The sequence below is a fragment of the Pyxicephalus adspersus genome, chromosome 6 (assembly GCF_032062135.1).
Source record: "Pyxicephalus adspersus chromosome 6, UCB_Pads_2.0, whole genome shotgun sequence".
In the NCBI taxonomy this organism is placed as follows: domain Eukaryota; kingdom Metazoa; phylum Chordata; class Amphibia; order Anura; family Pyxicephalidae; genus Pyxicephalus; species Pyxicephalus adspersus.
Window position 1 is genome coordinate 79764731 of NC_092863.1, and position 23792 is coordinate 79788522.

The 23792-nt window shown below is 39.0% G+C and overlaps 1 protein-coding gene across 1 annotated transcript in view; it reads right to left on the reverse strand.

Annotated features, from left to right (window-relative positions):
* Positions 1–20857, reverse strand: part of MTX3 (metaxin 3) — a 28661-nt gene extending 7804 nt beyond the window's left edge. Inside the window, exons 1-8 of the mRNA XM_072416319.1 lie at positions 20661–20857; positions 15889–15958; positions 12552–12628; positions 8586–8678; positions 6912–7094; positions 4859–4935; positions 3691–3848; positions 1966–2054 (exon numbers count right to left, since the gene is read on the reverse strand). Coding sequence (XP_072272420.1) covers positions 1966–2054; positions 3691–3848; positions 4859–4935; positions 6912–7094; positions 8586–8678; positions 12552–12628; positions 15889–15958; positions 20661–20729 — 816 coding nt within the window. The 5' untranslated portion in view covers positions 20730–20857. The remainder of the gene's footprint in view (positions 1–1965; positions 2055–3690; positions 3849–4858; positions 4936–6911; positions 7095–8585; positions 8679–12551; positions 12629–15888; positions 15959–20660) is intronic.
* Between the last annotated feature and the right edge of the window lie 2935 nt (positions 20858–23792).

The following is a 23792-nucleotide window of genomic DNA, read 5'->3' on the forward strand; positions in this document are numbered from 1 at the left end:
AGATTGGTTCTATATCTCGATTTTAAAAGCTTCTGATTTGAAATCAAATCTCTTTTATTTAAAGCTCAGAGTTTTCCTTAAAGATTTCTTTTAGGGAAAAGTAAGGTTGTGTTAAATTGTTGCTGGACATAGTCCAAATAGCTTCCTAACAACAACACAGCTCATTTAGTGTAGTTAATGAGTGTGTAGACACACAGACATTCTGTTTATAGATACTTCCCGTGCAATGACATCAGCACACATCCACGTAAAGGATGCCGAAATACTTAAATCAGGATAATTGAGAAAATAAGGGTTTGTTATGAACTACTGGAAAATGTGACTGGGCTCAAAGCAAAATATAATCAATGTGGCATGCCAGCAGGGTATAAAGAAAGCTTTGTTTTAAGAAATTCAAGAGAAAATAAATTATATCACTAGATGTACATGAACAAACGGTGTGCATTTTTAGATGAGCCGTCATAGGTCTCCGAGTTACACACAGGAGTGTGATCTACGCTGTAACGGGCCATTTGCTGTGCCAATAGATTGTTCTATCCTTCACACCTACTTAATTCCCAGAAATATGAAATGATTTTCCAGAAGAATATCTATAGGGAATTGTGACTGAGCAGCAATGGCATTAACAGATGTGTATTGTTCAGTTCACTAGTACGTGTTGCCTTTTACTTTTAAAGCAATGCATACAGGAGGCCAATGTCACCAGCACCAGGATAAGGATAAGGTAGAGGTGATCTATGAACACTGGGACAAAAATGACACAGCTCTTCACAGTATTTAGTACATTTTGCTTTTATCACAGAAAGATAGGAATGGTAAGTCTAAATTGTGAAATTGTCAATGCAGCAAGAAGTAAAGGAAAGTTTTCTACAGGAGACACCTATTGATGACAGCCTGAGAATGTCACCTTAATTTCTGTGTGTATCCAAGAGATCCCTCAATATCCCTCAAAATATATCAGCTTTTAAAAAATGATCTATCCAAAGCTTAAAAGTTACATTTGGCTGTTGAAACACTTTAAATGCATGAAGGGTATGAGACAGCTATAGAGATAACACAAAGTTGGCTGCCCAGGACTGCACGTTTCAGGGATGCAATAACAGACACAAAGGTTGCAAATGTTTTCCTAAAATGTATATATAGCTCTGATATTGACAAGAAGGGAAACTTTCCAATTTCTCATATAGAATGTAAGCATACAGTTACAAAAGTTGTATGACCAAAATGTTTTTCTTTTTTAGTTTGGATAGAGCGGGGAAGCAATAAACCAAAGTCCACTATTTATTCTTTTCTTTGTTCTTGCTAGGTAGAATCACTCTCTCTATTTGTTCTTGTACCTGGAAACCAAAGGTGAGGTGTAAATCTCCCAATGTAACTGCAGCACAACTATTCTGGTAAATACGGTCTGCATTTCCTAATGTTTACTGAGAAAGGAAGGTAAAAGAAATTTTCCAAAGGGATCCAGACAGCAAAAAACGATAAACATCTTTCTCTAGGAGAAACACCTACTTCTGTGTGCAAATGCATGGAATATTACAGGCGTATGTTGTTCTTTTACAGTGAGACTTAACCCTACCATGCTTTACAGCCAAGGAAGATGCCATCTTAGCTTCTGTTTGGATCTGCATTTACCATAATGTTGCATGTGATCAGCTATAACACCAGCCATATGACAGTCATTTTCACAGGCATGCCTCAAATGTAACTGTATTGGGAACATGTGAGATCAGTGGGTATAGTTCCACTTCCCTTTCAATCCATCACAATTTATCCATTTCTCAGCAGCATTCATCATATATACCCTTCCAAGAACAATATACCTACTTTGCCAGCCATTGTGCTGTTAGCATTACTAAAAAGACAGTGATCTGGTGGAAGAGATGACACAAAGAAGAAGAATGTTTCTCATAAACACATGGCTGATTAGTAGAACGAGAATGAGGAACAGAAGAAACAGATTATGACCTTTTCTATGAGGTTGGATTCCTTATTTACAAGCTGTGTAAGTTTCTGTAAATTTGCATCTATTGCTTCCTGGCCAGCAGGAGATGAGCCTATAGTGCCAGAGAAGGTGAGAGTAGAAAATAAGCTTAGTATAGAAAATAACAGGATCAGTACACAAAGTAAAAGAGCAGAAAAAGCAGTCAATCCTGATTAAAAGTGAATCTGTAAGGGTTTAGGCTTTTGTTAAGCATGCGTGCAGTCAATGTAGCTAGGTTATTTAATATCCTTCTTGTCTGGAGTGCTTCTTCAATCATGGGTGCACACAGACTAAAGGCCTTTAACTGCAAACTCTGTACATACTGATAGGCCCATAAAGTGAACAGTGACAATTTTTTTTATTTTGTACTGTTTATGCCCTTGCAATAGAGCTTTAATTTAAGGGTATTAACAAAAGTGTCAAACAAGCAATTTAGAAACTACTGCCATAAATTATGCTTACTGTCCATCAAAGGGCTATTAAAGATAGCTGGACAAATTTATTTGTACATATCATTATCATTTTTCAAAACTTTCTTTGTCAATTCTGTCTAAAAAATAGAACCCATGGACATCACTGAAAGCTGGGTGTCCTCCCTTGTGATTCAATACATTCAGACATGCATTGCAGTGCTTTTCAGTTGTCACTTGTTAGTTGGTGTTTCTCAACTATGTATCAGCAACTGAAATGCGTGCTCAGTCTGGTTGAGATCAGGCTATTGACAGGGTAAACCACTAATTAGGACCTACCACTCCCCATGGAGGAGAGAACAGTCTGTCATTCCCTCTCCAAAGTAGCGAACTGCAGTGTGGCAAACATTCTAACCTTTTCTTGTGTAAACTACTAGTTTCATAAAACCACTGTCCATTAGGAGATTAAAAAAGTCCTGTCAAGATGTCAGATAATTGTCACCTGGGAATGATCTTTTCAGGGACAGTTGAATGAGTGAGTGCTGTACACAAATTACCATTCTGTTGAATGGAGAGGGAAGCAGCACCCTGCTGAGCTCTCCTTCATAGCAGTGCGGAGTGGTCATTCCCAATCAGTCGCTCATCAATCCGCCAAGGCAGATAAATGAATGATGTCAGGGAACCGCTGTCAGTTGTTTGAACAATACTTCTCAGGAGACAATCATCTGACATGTGTATGAAGCCTAAAGCTGGCCATACACAGATATTGCAAGATCAGGTAGAAAATTAACATTTCCCTGATATCAATCCTTTACCTGGATAATCATTGTGTGCCATCACTAGTTTGCATGTAGGGTGCATGAACCATTCCTTCTTGTACAAAGGTATACAGCTGCCAATCCTTCCCTCTTTCCCCAAATCCAATCCCCATTCATTTGAAAGAAGAATGGGCATCAACATTCTGTATACATTTTAGAGCAGACATGTTTGAAGCCTTTGTTGACCTCATAAAATCAGTGCATAAATTAAACACATAGACAAAAAAAGGACAGAAGGTGTATTATATATAGGATTATCGAGTGAAACAAAAAGGGGAAAAAGCTTTTAAAAAGAAAACAAATGAAGCCCCACATACTGCTAAGCTCCAATTCTTTACATTTTTTTGGTTTTTGAATTCAGATATACTTTCATTACGGATTTTAACTGGCTGACTGGGTACCATGTTTTGCTCGGTCATAAAGAAAATAAATTTGTTTCTCTATAGCATTTTCTGCCACGCTACAGATGATATGTACATACCTTCAGCATTCTGTGTGAAATAGGCACTAAGAATATGGTCACAAAATTCACACAAGTTTGGAAGTTGCTTTAAATGTTCTTTTAGCTGTACTTTGGGAAGATGAGCTTTATATAGAGGAGCCAGGTATCCAAACACAAAAGCATCCAAAGATGTAGGCCTGCAATTAGACAAAAGCTTAAAAAAAGAAAAATATTGCAGTTTGGAAGCACTTCAATATCATACTTGCATGACATTTAGTTTTGATGTTACTTACTGTCCTGAACAAACATTTACATTTTATAGCCAACACCCAGTAGTAAAATGCAAGGGGAAAGGGTTATCTAAATATAGGGAAAAAAAAGGTGCCATGGTGCTTTTAAAGCAAAATTAAACTAATTGGTTCCACAGCATACTTGCCGATCATGGCACATACCTATCCCTGCGCAGTTGCTCTGCAGCAATGACTGGTCCAGGACCTGTCATTCCTGCAAGCATGGAATTCTCCTAAATGATTGGATGATGTAACCACTGCAGTTACATTATTCACGGCAGCTGACTCTGTGTGTGGAAGTGCCACACACAGAGCCAAGACATAAGCTACATGGGGCAGGTGCTGTGTATGTTAGAGCTTTACCAAAAACCCATCAGGAGCCAGGGAGATATTTAACAAAAGAGACATTGCCACATAACTTACCTCAATTATATGCATGCGCGACCGAAACAACAGAAGTGAAAAGATCAGCTTTACATTCAGAGAACTGACATTCATTAGAATCAGCTCCCCAATAGCAGCTTATGAAATCTGTACAGGTCCACTTTAAGGGTTTATCCACACTGCCACAAAATGCAGTAGTTCATCAGCAGTTTCCAGGCAGCTGATAGCCAGCCACAAATAGCAAAAAACAGCTATCACAATTTTTGTGAACTTCTAAATACATTTTTGAAAGCATAAATGGGTTGCCAATATAGTGTGAGTATGTGTGTATAAAATAATATGTCATCAGTTAAAGATGACAGCTTCTTAATCTGCAGAAAGCCAGCTTTCCAACTTGACTCTCAGCAATTTACTTAATTTGTGATCAGCATTTTTGTGCAAATTTTTCTCACATCTAATCAGGAATGAACATTTTTTACTTAGAGGCCTTTCGCTCAAACTTAAAGGTTCTTGAGTTTCTTATTGTAACTCACATTTCTGCAAAAAAGTAGCGTGATGCACCCAGTCTGTTGGAGAGGAGATTCAGACATTCCTTGGCATCTTTATAAACCTATAAAAACAAGCAGAAATGTTATGAACAGAAAATCCCAAGATATAATGACTACTGAAAAAATGGTAATATCTTTCTTGAGGACATTTTGTTGTTTTGTGTACTTCCATAAAGCCCAGTCACTGAAAAGCAAATTTTGTTTTGCAACTCATTCTCTCAGTTTTCACATTGTAATAAATTCAGGCCATGTTTGTGTGCAATTAAAGTGTCACATAATTTAAAAAGAACTACTCCTCTTTCTGGAACCCACAGAATATATATAAAAAGGAGCATCATGAAAACCAAGGAGTTATCAAAACAAGGCTGGGATAAAGTTTTGTTAAGGTTAAGCATACATAGAACCAATACATTCATTAAAAAAAATTAAAAAGCAAGTACGCATGTACAATTTTAGTGCTTAGGACTATGCTTATTGTACCAAAAAGTTCAGTGAAAATGAAAGGATAGTAACCAAAGGCCAGTGGTAACTCCAAAGGAGTAGCACAAAACCCCATGAGATTCTTTGGTATGCAGAGACTTCAACTGAATTTATTGTCCCTGCAAGCTCGGAGTCCCTCCAGGTTTGCATCTCTATCTTCTTATCTTTCATCAAGTTAAGAGAGGTGCTTGGAAGACTGTAAAAGAATGCCCATCATATACTAACTAGTTTCTGGAAATATTAAACTAATTTTCCAAATATTTGCATTTCTGAGGTTATCCAAATTTGCAGGCACCATCCTTCTTGGTGACCTCACAAGGTGAACTCTGAGAGGTGTGGGTAGCCTTTTCTCACACATGTATACAGTATTAACAATAATCAATATTATGGCCTTTATCTAAATCTTGAAGAAAAAATAAAATATTAGTTATATTAGTATTGCCCAACATGATTTTATGCCCTTCATTAGGGCGACTTAAGATATTTCATACTTTAAAGTGCTGGCTATGATTATGAACCACTGGCATGGAAAAAAACCCTATCCATAGGCTCCCATTTTTTAGACGCATCTCAAATAATATACAGCTGCATTAGGGAAATTACAGCCTCTCAGAGATCTGGACTAAAAAAGTAAAAACTAAGAGTTACTAAAAAATCTATGTTTTTAATCACTCAAAGTTACTGCCTAACCCAAAGGTGAGACCACTGATTGAAGAGGTTGAGGATGACAATCCCACACTGATTGACCAATGTCACTGACAGGCTAGTTTCTTGTCTCCATCTGTCAAGTTGCAGTTAAAGGCTTTGGCAGGCACAAAGACACACAAAAAAAAAAACACATCCCAGTGTCAGAACCAGGTCTTTAGATATCTAAAGATAAAATGGCAAAAGTTTTCCATTCCTGCTATGCTAAGACAAATAGCTCTCACATAACTGCAAATACATTGGCCAGGACTGCACAATTTACACAGTCTGCTCCTCCTAGGGTTTGATCCTTGTTGACCATAAAAGGGCAAGAGTTTAAGCAAGTTTATACATTTTTGTAAAAAAAAAAATTGGCGCCATATAAATAATGTTTATTAATAATAATTATAAACAAACAGTCATAGCCATACCCCTCCTAGTCTTCTAAAGTGCAAAGCATTTACCTATTCTAAGCAATGCCTTACGAAAGAGAGGCTAAAAATACAGAATTATGTGGCAAATCGTCACAGTCCCACTTGAAAGCAGGAAGTAGGAGCTAGCACTATCTGAGTGATGTATCTATGTTCTCCCTGTTTACTCCAGGGCACATCACAAAAACATACTGATAGGTTCATTGGTGCTCAAATTGTCCTTATGCTGAGTTAGTCACATATAACGTTTGCAGGGACAAAACATTGTGAATTGCTCTGAGAGGCAGTTAGTGACATGACTATAGACTGTAAAGAACTACAGAAGAAGTCAGCACTATAAATGCATAAATAAATAAATGTTTTGACTTCAGTACAGCTGTCCCCTGGACAGAATTCACAGATGTGTGGAGCTAATCTTTTATATACATTGGCTCGACTGTTACCTGAGCTTCCACTTCATTCAGACTGTACAGCGGAGGCTTCCCTTTGGTCACCAGGATCCTGTTCAAAGCCTCCCTGGACATCTTTCCAGGCAGGTAAAATCTCAATGGGAAAGGAGTGTGTGATGAGTACCAGGGCCTTGTTACACTCGAATAATTTTCAGCATCAACCCAAAATGTGTGCAGCTGTGAAAATACAGACAAATCAGCAATAAATATTATATAACCAGTGTGGAATCTTAATTCAGCTATAAATCAGTGTAGACAAGATTACATGATTCATAAAGTAATCCCCATCCATATTTTCTGACAGCTGAGTTTCTTGAATCCGTCAGAAAATACCCCCATGAAGGGATGACTTTAACTATATCCTGACCATGTATATAGGTGCATATAGGTCTATAGGTGCGCTCACAACAAGAAGGAGAAGCCTGCATTGCAGGAATGAGCCTCTCATTCTGACCAACTTTTGTTGCTAGTTGCTTAACTTCAATACTTTAATGACCTAGAACAAGCATGTAGATCAGAAAAGACTAAGACACTTACATTGCAGTGATGTTCTTAAAGAAACAGCACCTGCACATTTGACAGCTGGTGAATTAAGGGGTACTGTACCATTAAATGCTGCCCCCATTCATTCTTTATGGGGCTGTCATGAAAAGAAGCTACAAGTAGTACTCCACCAAAGCAGTGGTTCATCGACATGAGAAAGCAGTAACTGCACCCTGCCCTTGCTTTCCAGTGGGTGATGCAGCTCCTCTTCCATCTGACCCCTAGGTTGTGGGGAGGCTTTCACCGTCTTTACTTACAATGTAGAAGTACTGGTCCTGCATTGTGAAGTATACCAACAGTCCCTGTGACTTCAGCATTAAAGTGGCTTAGAAAAGAGGTTGCAGGGGAATGGTCTCAAAGTAGGAGACTTTAGTAGTACGGAGATAAGGTAAGTATATAGACTTGCTCTGTAAATCCCTCTAGACCAGTGGTCACCAATTACAACAGTCACCCTGCTCCTTGAATACAGATTGTCATCTGATTGTTTTATTTTATTTGTTTATTTCTCAGATGCTCTATGACCTTGTTTAATAACATCAAATAGTTATTTCTTGTTTGGTCTTAGATTCGAAATATATAAACCTATAATGAGAGAGAAAAACCAAACAAATATTTTGCATTTTTTAAGTAATACCAAAGATAATGCAACTAATGATAATAGTAACAATAGTAATACTTCACTTAACCGTGAGCTGATCAATGAATCAGAGCCTCCACTGTCCTCGTCAGGCACCATTAGGAAGACCAATATTTCACAAATGTATTTATCTTTTTTAAAAATAATCATATTAATAGTCTGTGGGATTTAAAATTATGAATTTAGTGGTCTGTGAGGTCCAAAAGGTTGGTGACCGCTGCTCTAGACCTGGCAGCAGCCCTGTCAGCCTATTATGCATGAATATGGTTGTTGAGCTGTATATATGACAGACCTGTTCAGCAACCCAAATGAGGGAATTTCCTTAACCATCAGTAACTTGTCAATAGTCCTATACTGTCAGCAATGCATCCAAGATTAAATGTCCAGTCAGATACATTTGTCATTTGGGTATTGGTGGAGCCACAGAGAAACAGATATTTGCTAAACATCTTAACACCATATATCATAACAATAAAAATACACTTTACCATTGCAGGAAGAAGTTTCTCTTCAAGCAGAGCAATATATGCCAGGGTATCCGAACCCTCCCTTGCAGATAACACATAATCAGCATTATATTTCTGTCAAAAATAAGAATATAGCATTTAAGTCACATTAGGTTGCAGATTTTGGCTGATAAGTGGCAAGGTTTAAAAAAAAACACACAAAAAAGACATTTACCACTCAAGGACATGTACAATGATTAGGAAAGAAATTTGCAGGATATAATCAACAAACTGTTATCCTTATATGATGCTCAGTTCAAGCAATGTCTATAGGAGTAACATTTCACTGATCTGGCAAGCAAAGGAAGAATACAATAGGCGAAGATCAGCAATGGTTTAGCTTACATTACATTGCATTTGCGCAGTACGGTGGGCTTTCTTTACTTTTGTCCAATTAAAAATTCAATTAGTCATATATGTACAGTAAAAGGAGATAGTTAGCCCTGACTCTAACATTAAGTACATATCTGAATAGCAGGAGAATAAATTACATGGGCTATTCACAGTACAGTAGCATACAGAGGGAGGGAAAAACAAGCTTTAAAGCACCACCTGCAAGTGCTAAATATAAAATGCTTTTTATTCATTTACATATTTACCGACACTAACAATTACAAAAAGTGATTTTTTTTCTTTTAGTTTTAAATTTCTACGAAATTTCCTTTATTATACTTCTGTATGCATGTAAAGTTTCACTTTAGAACTGACATGCTTCTGACAGATACATTTTGATGTTTTTGTAATGGTTAGCCACAACTGAGCAGCTGTTTCTATTTCATCATCGTCTATATTAATAAAATACCTGCTGATTCTTTCCAGCATCATTAGGATCAACAGACCACCAATGCTTGAAGTATCAGCTCCAAGAAACCATCACAATCTAACCGTGCAGATCCAGCTTTAGCAGATTGATTTCATTGTACTTACATGTCTGACAAAGTCTACTTTAAAAAAAAAAAAAAAAAAAGCATTCCAAGGAACACGTAAAATAAAAGTTCCATTTCACATCTGGCTTTCATTTAAAACAACACTATGTACAATACAGGCAGCAAAGAGGTAACACTGTGGAATAGCTGTTAAAGCTGAACTCTGGGTAAACAACTAAACACTTCCAAAGATGAAAGCTAAAGCCTACCGAAGTTTTTTTTTAATATAATTTTTATTAAAGGCAAAAATGACGATATACAAATAAAAATTAAAAGCAGTAAAGTTTGTACACAATGTAGAAATATATTGCACAGAATATAGAGTCAACTGTAACCAAAAAAAGTATAAATGCTATCAATCTATTGCACAAGAATAATGATAAACATGTAATTTCTGAACATCAGAATGGCGGAGCAAAAAAGGTAGTGTTTGCATGGGGTGTAATAAACGTGCAAAATTAATCATTTTTCCTAAATTACATCTCTCCATGAGTGACAAAGGCAAAGATTTCCAGCTAGTAAGTTCAGACAGAATCTTATTAATAATAGGGGTATAATTTAACTTATACATATCTGGGACATGACGAGTGACTTGAACTCCCAAATAAGTAAAGGCATGTTTGACTAATTTCAAACCCAATTTCTGTATCACCATTAGTTCTGAGGGCAGTGATGGTCGTAAGCATAACAACTCACTTTTATTATAATTGATGCAAAATCCAGAAAATCATCCAAACAACTGAGTATGTTGCTGAAGTGGAGAAAGATCACCTTCTGGGTTTCCTAGACATAGCATAATATCGTCTGCAAACATTGCCAGCCTCACTTGCCTATTTTGAATACTAATCCCCTTAAACAAAACAAAATCATGGAAAGATCTCACCAGCGGCTCAATAGCCAAATTAAACAAAAAAGGCGACAGAGGGCAACCCTAATGCGTTTCCCTATCTAAGGAAAAAAGACGAGATAGTACTCCTGCCACCTCTATTTGGGCTGAAGGATTAGTGTACATTTCTTTTATAAATTGTGCAAACAATCCAGAAAAAACAAAATGGCAAAGTACAGTATGCAACCAGGTCCACTCAATGCTGTCAAATGCCTTTTCCGCGTAGAGCGCCAACAGCGCATTCGACCCAGAGGAGGGACCAGACAACCTATTACATTCCAAGACAGTAGGTAATTTTCTCACATTATAGGCTGTGGACCTAACTTGTACAAACCTGGCTTTAGCCAGACTTAAGGATACCCAAGTTTTTTTGAAAATTTCTAATGATAGGGTTGAATATTTGGATTCATCCTTATAAATGATTCAAAGCAAATTCTCATTTCTTTATCAGTTCACTTTCCATTGCTTGTAGGCCAACCCAGAAGGATACCGTGTGTCATGTGATATCTTGTTATTGGTGAGTTGATAGTATATTTAGCTATACAGGGTACCCCAAGTCTTCCAGAGAATAAAGGCAAGAAAAGTGTCCTAATGTATAGTCCGGCACTTCTTTTATCCCAAATGAATGTATTTACTTTAACTTGGGTATACACAAAATTGAAGATTTGAAGATAGAGAATTTTTTCGTTAAGATCCCTCACATGTATCATCTAGTTAGAGGGGCCAGCATAATGCCTTTTGTATCCTTCTAAACCTTCATGAATGCCTGCAGTCTAAGTTCCCAAAAGCCCTCCACCAGTAGGCAGACAGTAGGCTGGCTCTTGTGAGTTACTGATGCCAGTGTGGGTGGGAGTCTTGGTGCCAGTAATACTGCTGCTGTGATGATAACATCTCCTGCCATAGAAAAAGAGGCTGCATTACTATGAACATCATTCAGTCCAGAAGTTAGGGATGGCCGTATGCTTACACATTTTGAAGCAGAATACAGAGAGCATTAATGCAGCACAGCAAAATCTTTGTTGCAGAAGAACCTTAACAGCATCTTCAAAACACAGTTCAATAAAGTAAAACTTTAATAGCAGAACTGGTCTGATCATACAGAAGTGAATTCCCATTGTTTTCATCAGCATGTTCCTAGTGTCTGGGAGCAGTTAGTGTGATAGAAAATACTAGTCAGCCATTAGGAAGAGACGTGTCCATCAATTGGGATTTAATGGTAGAGACATAGTGGTTGAAGAAAGTAGTATCCCTCCTATCTGCTGGCTCTTATGGAGAGTTGCATGCCAGCCATCACTTGGTGAGAATGGTGGTCATCTGTGGTAAAGTATTAAGGGAACATTTATAGCTCAGCTCTTACCATGTATAGGGTGATTGCATTTTTGAAAACACCCCACTCCACAGAGAAGAATAAAACCAACGTTTGAACCCGACTAAATGAATATTGCAACTTTTTAAACTCCAAGCACAAGGAGCGTAGCAAGAGATAGGTGTAGCGCAAAGACAGAAGTGAAGTTGACACTGGCATCACCAACACTGCTAACAGGCTATTCTGATAGAGAGCCAACCTACTGCTTAGCTGAGACCTGGGAAAGCAAATATTTTGTGCACAGTCTAGTATAGATATCTGGATCACAAGCCCAGTTGAACTGAATTATAATTCATTTAGTAGCTGAAGATCAGTATGTGTGTTGAATTTCCTAACATTATTTAACTGTGTACAGCCCCTTTTCTACAGGGACATTCTGGATATTAAAATTTTACTGGATAACTATGTGTTCCAATTAAGTCATAGGTCTGACTGGCATTTCTGAGAAGGTTTTCTGCATATGTTTCAAAAATTGTTCCAGCTGCTCAAATATTTGTGCCAAAAGAAAGATTTATTAGGACACGAAAACCTTCTGCAACGCTGCAAGCTTAAGTAGCATTAAATTTTACAATTGCTTCCTTAAGATAACATCAGTTCTGCCAATGAGCCTGAAAAGTAGATGGTTACAAATACCAATAACTGTATATAAGAGAAAGGAAAAAGCACTTAAATTATTACAAAGAAAAGGAAACGGAAACATTGCTGGACTTTTACATGTCATTCAGGTATGAGAATGAGCACTATGATGAGAAGGGTGTAAAAAATCTCACCTGCTTCCGAAGAAAATTTAAAATGTTAGTTGGCTGTGTAGTAACTTCATCCTTGGATATTAGGATTGGCCCAAAACCTAAAAATGGAAATAGCACAAGTGAGTTCACAGTTATCTTTGGCTTTCTCTGCAAAGTTGTTTGCAGACAGACAACAATAATGATCAGAAAGTGAGGTACATTCTGTACTTGTACAGGAGCCTTAGACCCAACAATAAACTAGAAGGTGTTATCTTGTAGAGAACATGGTGTTCTTTGAAAAGATCCAATCATTTCCACCCACCTGATCCCCGCAAAAACTACAAAAACTCATGGGGAAATCAGGAAGTTATATAGTGCATACATCATATAATCATGGTTATTGCATGAAGAACTACTATATTTTAGAAGAGTAATCCCTATGACACTTTGTTGTCCACTAAAGTCAGGGACACCTCCTAATACAATAATTCCAAGAAAAACACTTTTTTAACATGTACTTAAATAATCTACAGTACACCTTCCTTGAGGGCTTCCTGGCCAAGCCTGGTTTTAGTACTTCTGAGCTACAGACCCAAAGGAAGCATTTAATAAATAAAAACTATAAAAGTCAGGGTGACACACTGTCATATAAATATATTTGAACCCCAACCATAAAGTTCTCTTATTTGCCCCTTTTTTTGGTCTGTTAATTATATTACTGTATTTTGGTACCTCTGTAGCCTATAGATCATATAGGAAATATGTTGCTGTCCTGTGAACCTTTCCTGTGTTATCTCCAGGACTGCTCACTGTTCCAATCTTGCTCTAAAGAAAAAATTTGCTCCAGTCTATGTTGTAGAACAGACAGATAGGGAGAGCTGACACAAAGCCCCTGATTCATCAAGCAGAATCGGATTATCGCTCGCGCATTACAAAATTGAATCTTAATCTACTCTCTTAGCATAGTATGGCCCTAAAATAGGGCTTAAATATTCAAGAGCCAGCTGCAATTTATTTTGCCCCTTACACAAGAGAGCCAAAGGAATGAGCATATCCCAACAGAGAAAAAGAACCCTGTATGTAAAATACATATCAATGCAATGTAAACATAAATAGCAGAAAGATAATTTAGTGAACCATTGCTACAATACTCAAGTGGTTTAATCAGTGCATATGGTCAAGATAATGTAAATGGCATGTGCTTCAAAAGCCAAAACCTGGTTGTTTTTCGTTTATATACCAGACCACTTGTATCTCAAAAAAGGTTACACAATCCTCCCAAAGCCCCATATCACCTAAGAAAACCACTGCTGAGCGTTCTTTCCTGAACAAGTAATGTCTATGGGAGTGTGCATAGGGATTCAGTATTATTTCATTGTATAATCTTACTCTAATGTTAACCAGAGCATCCAAGAGCATAGGACATAAGTAACTTCCCTAGAACTAAATTCCAAGATTCACACTGTTTCCTGTGTTCTTCATTACTGCACATAACCTATTTTATGTCATATTACCAGAAGTAGCTAGTTTTAAACATTGCTTAGGGTTTTTTCAATGCTGGTGGACTTGAGGTATAAATCTTCAACATTTGCCTGGAAACATGAAGCTATTGTAGTCAAACATCTGCTCCATCGATCAAGTCTCACAGCATCACAACCTTTCTTGCCAGTCATCCAAAACAGTAGAAATGAGTTGGAGCAGAATGGGTGAATAAACCCTTACTGGATGACAATGTGACCTTACAAACTTTAATTCAAATAAATTCTTTATTAGCCATAGAGGATATAATATACTCTGTGCACACCACATGTCTGCAAACCCTAAAACTGGAGGTAGCACAGTCATAATAACTATACTAAGAGTACTGTAGAGGAATTGGGGACCCATCAACTTATAGCAATATTGGCTACCAGCAAAATCTGCAAGGTGTCCATACAAGACAACCACTCTGCACAAGAGAGAGATCAGCAGTTACTGGTCTTTACTTCATTGGTACCCGTATTGCTCTAATCCATCTAAAAGTGAAAAAAAGGGACAGATGGGATTAGAACACAGAAGAATAACTGGGAGACAGGTAAAGACTGCTTTATAAGAGCCCTATAAGAGGAAGTGAGATTTTTGTGCTTGGGTTTAGATCTACTTCGAAGCTAGTGTCCAAGGGTTTTTCAGCTCACTGTCATTTCCCAGTATGTACCCACAATAGAAAGATATATGAACAATCATGAGTGCTGGCTTATTTAGCTATTTAGGTGAGGCTTGAATAAGTAATTGCTCAAAAGATGAGAAGCCCTCTTTAAGGACTAACACTATAGCAGTCAAGTGCTGGGACTGGTCATAAACGCCTGCTATTCCCTTATATACTGGAGGCATAACCAAAAATACTAAGCAGAGTCACACCTGCATTCCTGTTGCTGGGTACCCCACTATCCCGCATCCCAGACGTGTACACACATACATTGAACAGCCCACTGCAATGTTTAATCTTGGAAGGAAACTAATTTTCCCCCGATGTCACATGTGTCCCTAAAGACTTGTATTAGAACATAAGCCTATAGAAGATTATTGAAATCAACCGTGCAGGTTTGGACAGTTTAACAAAAAGTCTTTACCAGTACGATAAGATGGAGGCAAACGTGTGTTTAGAGGAGAGGAGGGTGGTTTACTTAATTTTGGGATAGAGGCGAGTGTATTTGTCTGTAAGCACACTTACTCTTTAACAACAGCAATGCCTGAATATATCAAGAGTATTTGAAATGGTTCACCCAGTTGCCAAAGTAGGGCCTTGAGGACAACATTTATCACCTTGTAATTTGTATTTGTACTTGCCTTGACCTTTGCCTTTGAGATACACAACTTTCAAGAAACAATACCAAGGTATAACCTTCCATCAAACTTAAGACTGTCCCAATTGATGTATGGTAATTTATTACAAACAATATCCTAATGTAATCAGAGTTGTTCACATCATATTGTACGAATATTACCTTGCTATGTCCTTTCATGTCCTTACAACATTCTTTCTTCTGGTTGTACATAGTTCTGTAAACCACAGTCTTACTCACCCCCTGAAGAAGCATTATTTGTGAAACCTATCAGTTCAAAAGACTAGAAAAAGACTACATGGACTAACCTGTGTTATGCATGTTTAAGCATCATCAGTATAGTTGTATATGTTACTTATTATCTATGAATGTATTTCAAAGATGCTACTGTTAGTTTGCCTTTTGCATAATAAATACCCTATGGTTACAAAACTCATATGTCACATAACCTTTGTTGGAACTGCCCATTTCCAAGACTCCTTCTACTATATTGATCTTAAACCCTAAAGATGAGATTTTTTCCTTGTAACATCACTTTAATTCTGTGTACAGATTACCTTGTATACTGGACCAGGTGTAATCCACAGGGTTTAACTTCAAGGGAGCACCAACAAATCTTGCATAAGTCTGAAAAGAACACAGGAATAAACATGTAATGCAGAAATATGAGTACAAAAACTGATGTTGGTCCCACATGAAAAGCTACCAAAACAAACAAACCACAGAGAACTGGCACATAGCTATTCACATTTGTTATTACTATTATATTAGGCTGTATTTGCACTGTTTAATATATTAGATCAATAGACAGAGAACACGGTCAAATATGTGGTTTGTTGCTCTTAAATCAAGGTTATTACATTTTTAGCTACACCCAGCCATGATTAAATGCTGTATCACTGACCAATATAAAGAGTAGGAAGCAGAGGTTTTCCACTGGGTACCTAAATGTGGAAAACCACTTGGCAGGATATTAGGGGTGGCAGGAGTATGTGGGCAGAATGGCCAGTGGAATGGTTTGTTGGATCCACAGTAATGTTAGTGGGGGATATCCTTGTTTCAAACCTGCTGCACCCATGATAGACAGGATATGGGGCAAACTGGTTGGGAAAGCCCCCTTGCTTTAAACTTCCAACAATTAGCTGTGGTTACCAAGAGCTAGATTTACCTAAAACAAACCAACCCTCTGCTGTGTCACAGCTACAATGGTGTATTTGGAGGTCTCCTTGCTTACAGGCTTGATTAGGTGGCAAGCGGGCAGGTTGGATGTTGTTGCATCACATCCCCAAAAAATAGCTGTAAATACCAAAGACTGTCTTTGGATGGCGTCACAGAAAGCAACAGGAAATAAATGACAGGGATGTGGTAATTAAGTAGCCAGACCGAGAAGGCAGATGTAACAAAAAGGTTTTCTCGTGGTCCCATGGGCCTGGAATGGACAGAGCTGTTCTGCCAGAAGGAAAACACATCAACATTCCCAGGTGTCTGTGTATTGACAGAAATATGAAGGCTGCCATTACTGACCACCCTCTGAGAATGTGTATTGCCTGGCTTTTTATGGCTCACTTACTTTGAGTTGTTTTTTCTAGAAAATGTAATCTGCCAGCAAACTCAGAACTTCTGATCTGCATACAAGTTTACTGCCTACAAAGTGACAACTCTTCATCTACATACTTGTTCAAGGTCAATCAGAAAGCACTTACCCTCTTAGCACAACATGAAGTCCAAGCAATTTCCATTTCCAGAAGTAGACCTACATATTTATCTCAGCACAGGCCTGCGTCTTGTGTTATAAGACTCTTTTTTAAAAGGGATCATCTCTTGTAAAAGGATGTATGTAAAAGGAGGATAACATTTCACTGCCTTAGCAGAGCTTAAAAGGTTAATATTATTGGATACAAAAGCCAATAAGGTTACCATTATACCAAAAGTTGTTGTTGTAATGCACCTTATTTATGTTGGTGCATTGCGGTGCTGTGTAATTTAAATGGCTGAGCACTATTGTGAATTGGGGTGTGCTAGGAATATGGCGGAGGTCCAGGTTAAAGGGCTCTAGGTGGATACTATAGTAAATCTCCTTTGGTATATGAATCAAGTCTGGTATATATTCTCATATAGATTTGATACATAAAGATCTGTCATCCTTGTATTTCAGTGGCCAGATTAATAATTAGTAGGAAGTAGAGGCATCTAATCATGTCATAAGCCAGCAGTCCCCAACCGCTGGTCCACGAGAAAATTTTGGTGATCCGCAGCTCTGGCCGGTGCGCCCCCAACAGAGCACCGGCTAGAGCTGCGGACCATGTCCCCAGGTCACAGGCTCAGGGAAGTGGGTGGGTTCTGGCATCAAGACATCACTAAATGGGAAGTTCCTTCCCCTTTGAGTGACACCCGGCTCCCCGTGCATGCGTGGTCCAGAGCCAGTAAATTTAGTGGTCCATCGGTCCGAAAAGGTTGGCGACCCCGGTCATAGGTGATGTTGTGCTGCAGTTATATGTTCAGCATTGCTGCCTTTACTTTCCATAGATGAGAGATACATTTTAAAGAATTTAGGCTTTTCCGAGAAGCCCTGTAAACAACTTGTTATCATAACGTACTGACTTAGCTCCCTATAAGCATTCGGTGACATAGGCAACTACTAGTAACCACAGCAGAAGGTAAACATGTTTCCAGGTCATTTCCCCAAACTATACTGCAGATTACTTCAGTATGTATCCTATGCATTGCATTACCTAACAGGTCCCTAACGCTTTACAAGGATATGATCCAATGCAATCACATTGCTATGACATCAGTGTTGTAATGGAATTTTTTAATTCACAACACTAAATATACTTCTGATTTTACTCTCCTCATAGGGCTTTAAATTGACCATCTTTCTTTAGTCAAGAAACCTATGAAAAACTTCCAGAGATTATTGGAGGGCAAATGTATGAAGCAACTGCAATCAAAGCTGGAGGATTTCATAATACGTTAGGACACATAGGAATCCACTGACCCCATGAGAAAAGTTAGGAAGCTAATTGAAAAAAAAACTGATTTGTTTTTTGTCAAGCAAGATGGTTCCTGGGATTGGTGAAGTCTTATGCTTGGCCCATATATACCGAGCAGGGATGAAAAATGGAGGTTTACATAACCTGGTAGATCTGCTTTAACACAAGAACAATAGAAAAGCCTGTCAAGGAAAACCTTTATGGAAAACTGTAGAGAATAACTTATCTTTAGGACAAGGCAGTGTAAACACTGCTCAGTGTACATTCCTCCCCTCCACAATCAAATCCAGATTGTGAATTTCAGAAAATGGAAAAGCTGATTCTGAATGGTAGCTATGAACAAAAGCACTTAATTTAAACTAAATAGATTTAAAAAAATGTTTGGATTTCATGAATATTACAGCTAACAACTGACTGCATTCCCTTAATCCACTGAACAGATTCAAACCTCCCTGGAAATTGGAATTGAATGGGTCCATTTATAAAGTAGTGAATTTGAAATAGTTCTGGGGGCAACACAACTTGGTAGAGCCAGCTGCATGACTCTAATGATGATTTAGTTGTTTATTAAGGTGCTATTCTAGCCACCATAGTAAGGGGGCATTCCTTTCACTGGTCACCAATTTAAGAGGCTTTTTCCCCATTGACCCTTGAATTGGTTTTAGTGGGGGTTCTCCGAGATCTAAACATTATTTCAAGGGATCCTCAGTGGTAAAATGGAAATCAATTGCAGATTTGCTAGATCACCCGGGTTCTCCCATGATAGTCTATCTTCTCTTATCTTGGAGAGATATAAAAAATCTGTCCCATTCTGGGGACGTTCTCTAGACCCGAGGTCCCCAACTCCTGGTTCGGCTGTCTGACAGGTGGGCAGCGGCTCTGGCCGCTGCACCCACCAGGGCCGCGGACCATGTCTCCTGAAAACATCACAGGCTAAGGTCGGTGGCAGGTTGTGTCTCAGGCTCGGACCTGCGATAGGAGAGTGGGCGGGTTCTGGCATCATGAAGTCCCTCTGGGGGAAGTTCCTTCCCCTTTGAGTGACACCCTGCTTCCCGCGCATGTGCGATCCGGAGTCCATGCATTTAGTCCGAGATCTGGACAACTGCTCTAGAGGATGCTTAGCACAAAACTTCTGAATTACCAATTACAAAAACTCAAACCATCCCATCTGGCACGGACAACGATAAATATCAATTTATATCTCCACATTGGTGATTGATGATAACATTATTGGACGTTCCTTACAGTTTTACCCACTGTGCCACATGTTTGGCTGATCTGATAATTCCATGAATCAGCATGCTCCTATTAAAGTGCTCTTTTCGTGTACATTTTAGTGTCTCTCAGCCAGGGCTCCTGCAGAGGTTGCTGGGAATTCATGGAGCAAGGAGCAATTTGTGCCTCTCTGGTCAGTTTAGGTGACACCAATGATCTGTAGGGTGACATTCTTCCCAATGTCAGTAATATTAGAAGAATTCTGACCACCATACTAATATACTGTGAACTGTGGATATAATAATTATAGAAGGGGTTCTATGAAGAACTGAATGGGTTATGTCATTCCAGCCTGGCCAATCAAGAAAGCTGAAGGCCCAGAGGTGAATGTATATTATCATAGATTATTATTATTATTAATAAACAGGATTTATGTAGCGCCAACATATTATGCAGCGCTGTAAATTAAATAGATTATAGTGAACAGGCAGGGAAGCTCATTTTCTGCAGGAGACATTGCCTCTGCTTTGTGTGCTCACATTTTTTTTAACTTTTAGGTTTAGTTGTTCTTAAAAGTCCAACTGAACCCAAAACTGTACAATGCAAATTTACACAAATCAGCAGGACCGCTCTGGGAATTCGCTTTATTCAGAATTATTAGATTGGTTTTATATCCCAGAGGAAGGGGGACACCGCACTCAGCAGTTGTCATAGAGATACCTTTATTTTTGTTTATCTGTGTCTTTATTTTATATTTAACACCAATATATGGGCACTGGTGATGTATAAATAATCAGTTGGTGATAATAGATTGTCAGCTCTTAGGGGCTGTGACCTCTCCTCATCCTCTGTCACTGTATCTGTCTGTCATTTGCAACCCATTTATGTACAGCGCTGTGTAATATGTTGGCGCTATATACATCCTGTTTATTAATAATAATAATTCCAGGTGATTAGTAATGGAATGGAAGCAGAGGTCCCCTGCACAGCTCTGTGTATGACCTTGCTACAAACACTTTCACTTTGTGCTCCCTGTCACTGCCTCCATGTATGCAGAGAGTGATGAATACAAAACATAAACACCGTCCCCGTGCACCCCCCAGCAGCAAATCTCCTCTTACCAGGACGACCAAGCTCTCTGGGTGCACGGAGGGAAGGCCCCAATCTCCACCCCAGAACCTCAGCTCCATGACACGAATCACCGCGGCAAACCGGCTGCAGCAGCGGAGCGTCAGCCTGGAATTTCCTGCGAGACTCACAACACGGCCATCCCTGGAGGGCGGAGCCTAGGAGTCCTGTACCGAGCAAGTGACAGCTAGCCCCGCCCACCACGGGGAAGCCGTCGGAATGAACGTCACAGTGCTAGAAGACACACCTCCAAATGTGACGTCACTCCAGAGGGACCGCCCATTGTACCGCCTAATTCTAATCTGTATGTTACAGGTCCTAAGGGGAAAGCACACTGCCCCGCCCAGTCCAGGTCTGCATGTTACCTATACTGAGGGTACCGCCCACTCCAGGTCTGTATGTTACCTTTACTGGGGGGCCGCCCACTCCATGTCTGTATGTTACCTATACTGAGGGGACCGCCCACTGCCCTGCCCACTCCATGTCTGTATGTTACCTGTACTGAGGGCACTGCCCCGCCCACTCCAGGTCTGTAAGTCCATCAAAAGACTGAAAGACATATGAACGAGTGCTGTACATACATGAGCGCCATTCTGCTCTATGTAGCGCGGAGGGGGGATACGGACAGAGAAGCACCCCGCTGTGCTCTCTCCCCTTCACTTTCATTATGATCTTTCCTTGTTTGTCCTCCGTGGATCCTCCAGGACAGTCGTCGGAACAATGGACCACGAGTGCTGTACACACGCCAGATTCTCGTCTGATATCAGCCCTGAGCCGATTATCGGATGAGAATCATCTGACGTGTGTACCTAGCCTTAGTCTGACACATTTCAGGCCAGTTCAGCCTCTGTGACATAATGCAATGGAGTAAGTGTAACTGTTTCAGGTTACTAGATGTATTAATGGTGTGGCAAATCTTTAGGAATAATGTTTACTATGGTTCCACATTAACAAGGTTACCATTTATAAAGCCTTGGTATGTACTTTTCAACTGAGAATGCTGTTCACTTAACCATCAATTTATACTTTTTATATATTTTTTATATATACTTTTTATACTTTGTTGATTTATTTTTTTCCTACAATCTTCAAGCATTTACATGAATGTTGTTTGATTTTTTTTCAGATAAATTTGATGCTGTTAGACAGCATTTGGAATAAAGATCATGAGTATCCGGATTCGCACTGTCCTGCCTTATTTTACAAGGATTTTGTATATAAAGAATTATTTACAGTATTTGCTAATTTTATCTAATTCTTGGGTAGAAGATCATTCTGTTCAACAAATGCACCTGGCTCCCGATTGTGTTTCAGCAGTGAGGGACTTTTTCTTTTTTAAAGCCCCTCTATGGGAGGCTAGGTGCCGCCCTAGGCCAGAGGTCGGCAAACTCTGGCCTTTAGGCCAGATACAGCCTAGCCGGTAGTTTGTTCCGGCCTAACGCCCCCTGGAAGATCGGGCCTAATGCTGGCCAGCAACCCGCAGTGGAGCCGGCACAAACTACAGGAGCAGCATGCGGCACTTGAGCCGCCGTGTTGAGGCTCCCTTCCCTATTTACGGGATAATAGGGGTAAATAGGGAACATTCCCTCCCCTCCGGATGCATTGTGGAGGAGAGGGATTTCCCTTCAGGGGGCGTTCCTGGTGGGGTCCGGAGCCATTAGAGCGGGACTTGAGAGAGAGTGTGCTCCTGACTAACCCTGAAATGGCAAAAGCCTAGGTATCTTAGCTCAAAATTCATGCCTGCCTACCAACAGCTTTAAATGCACCTGTTCTGCCCCAATATTGAGTCAGTTTTCCCAAATGAGCCTGGGTAGAAGCCATGTCTACGCAACCTGTCCTAAAGAAGGCAGATATTGCTTAAAATCTGCAGTAGGCAAGCCTAAGTTTTGGCATAGTGGGCCCATTCTATTCATGATGAAAATAGATTGTTTCTTGGTGTCTTAAAATATACTGTATGCCAGGAAAAAAATATGTAGTACATCTCTCCAATATATGTACACTTTCCCAGGTTTTATCCTGTTAAATACCCTGCACATAGAGAAATATGCCCTTTGATCTGCCAGAAATTCATTCAGCTCCGGCTTCATTCAGAAAGTTTAAATTTCAACACTTGTATCAATAAATGGATGTGTAATGTATATGTATTGCAGAGATGTACTGTAATATATGAATGTATATATATATATATATATATATTTGTATAAATATATGGCTAGACATAAACTTTAATTATGCAAAGTTTTTGTCTGAAATCCTAATCAGTGTTAGATTGCCAAATGGGACACATACATGCACTGGAATTCCTTTGTCATGTCAGCTGGAACAACAGTTTATATTTTTAACTATCAGGGCACATATATATTTACTCAGGTTCCAATCTTATAATGGTTGGAACACCAGTTAATTTATTTATCTCTCGTGAATGTTGCACCATTACCAAATGTTATCAGTCTTAGGGAAAAATATATAATAATTTTTGTATTAATAATGAACTCTTAATAATTAATAATAATAAATAATGAACTATTTTTTTCCAGAATATTGATAAACTGAAACCATCAATGGTTCCTCCAAGAATATTCAGCTGGCAATATTTTCAGGTGCCCACCTGTAAAATGGTCATCATATTAAGGTCATCAGATTAGGTGATTCTCATGTTATATGTATGGGAATTGTTGCTTGGGTTAGGGAGGCAACTATTTAGTTAAGTGAAAGGCAGAGTAATCTGTTGCACAGAGACTGATAGTTTTATGTGCATACTCCCCTAGGCACGTCTGGAAAAGTTTTCAATCATACCCAGCTCTAAGATCAAAAGCCAAAGTGACATCTGTAAAAAATTATGAGTCCTCTGCCATCCTACACAAGCCAGAATAAATCGAGCTCTGTGCTACTCTAAGTTTGATACTCGAGTGCTCAGAATTGTCACAATTGGTACTCTTAAACATTTTAAACTCTGACTCTTTCAATATATTCCCTTGCCATGCTTCGTCATACCCAAGTAGATGAGCATATTAAAATTCTTTGGATGAGGATTGGCTGGAGCAGCATGCTCTATGAAGCATAGTATACAAGAATGGAAAAGTATTTTTACAAGTTTCTGTGTTAAAAATGCTAAAGTCTTGGCT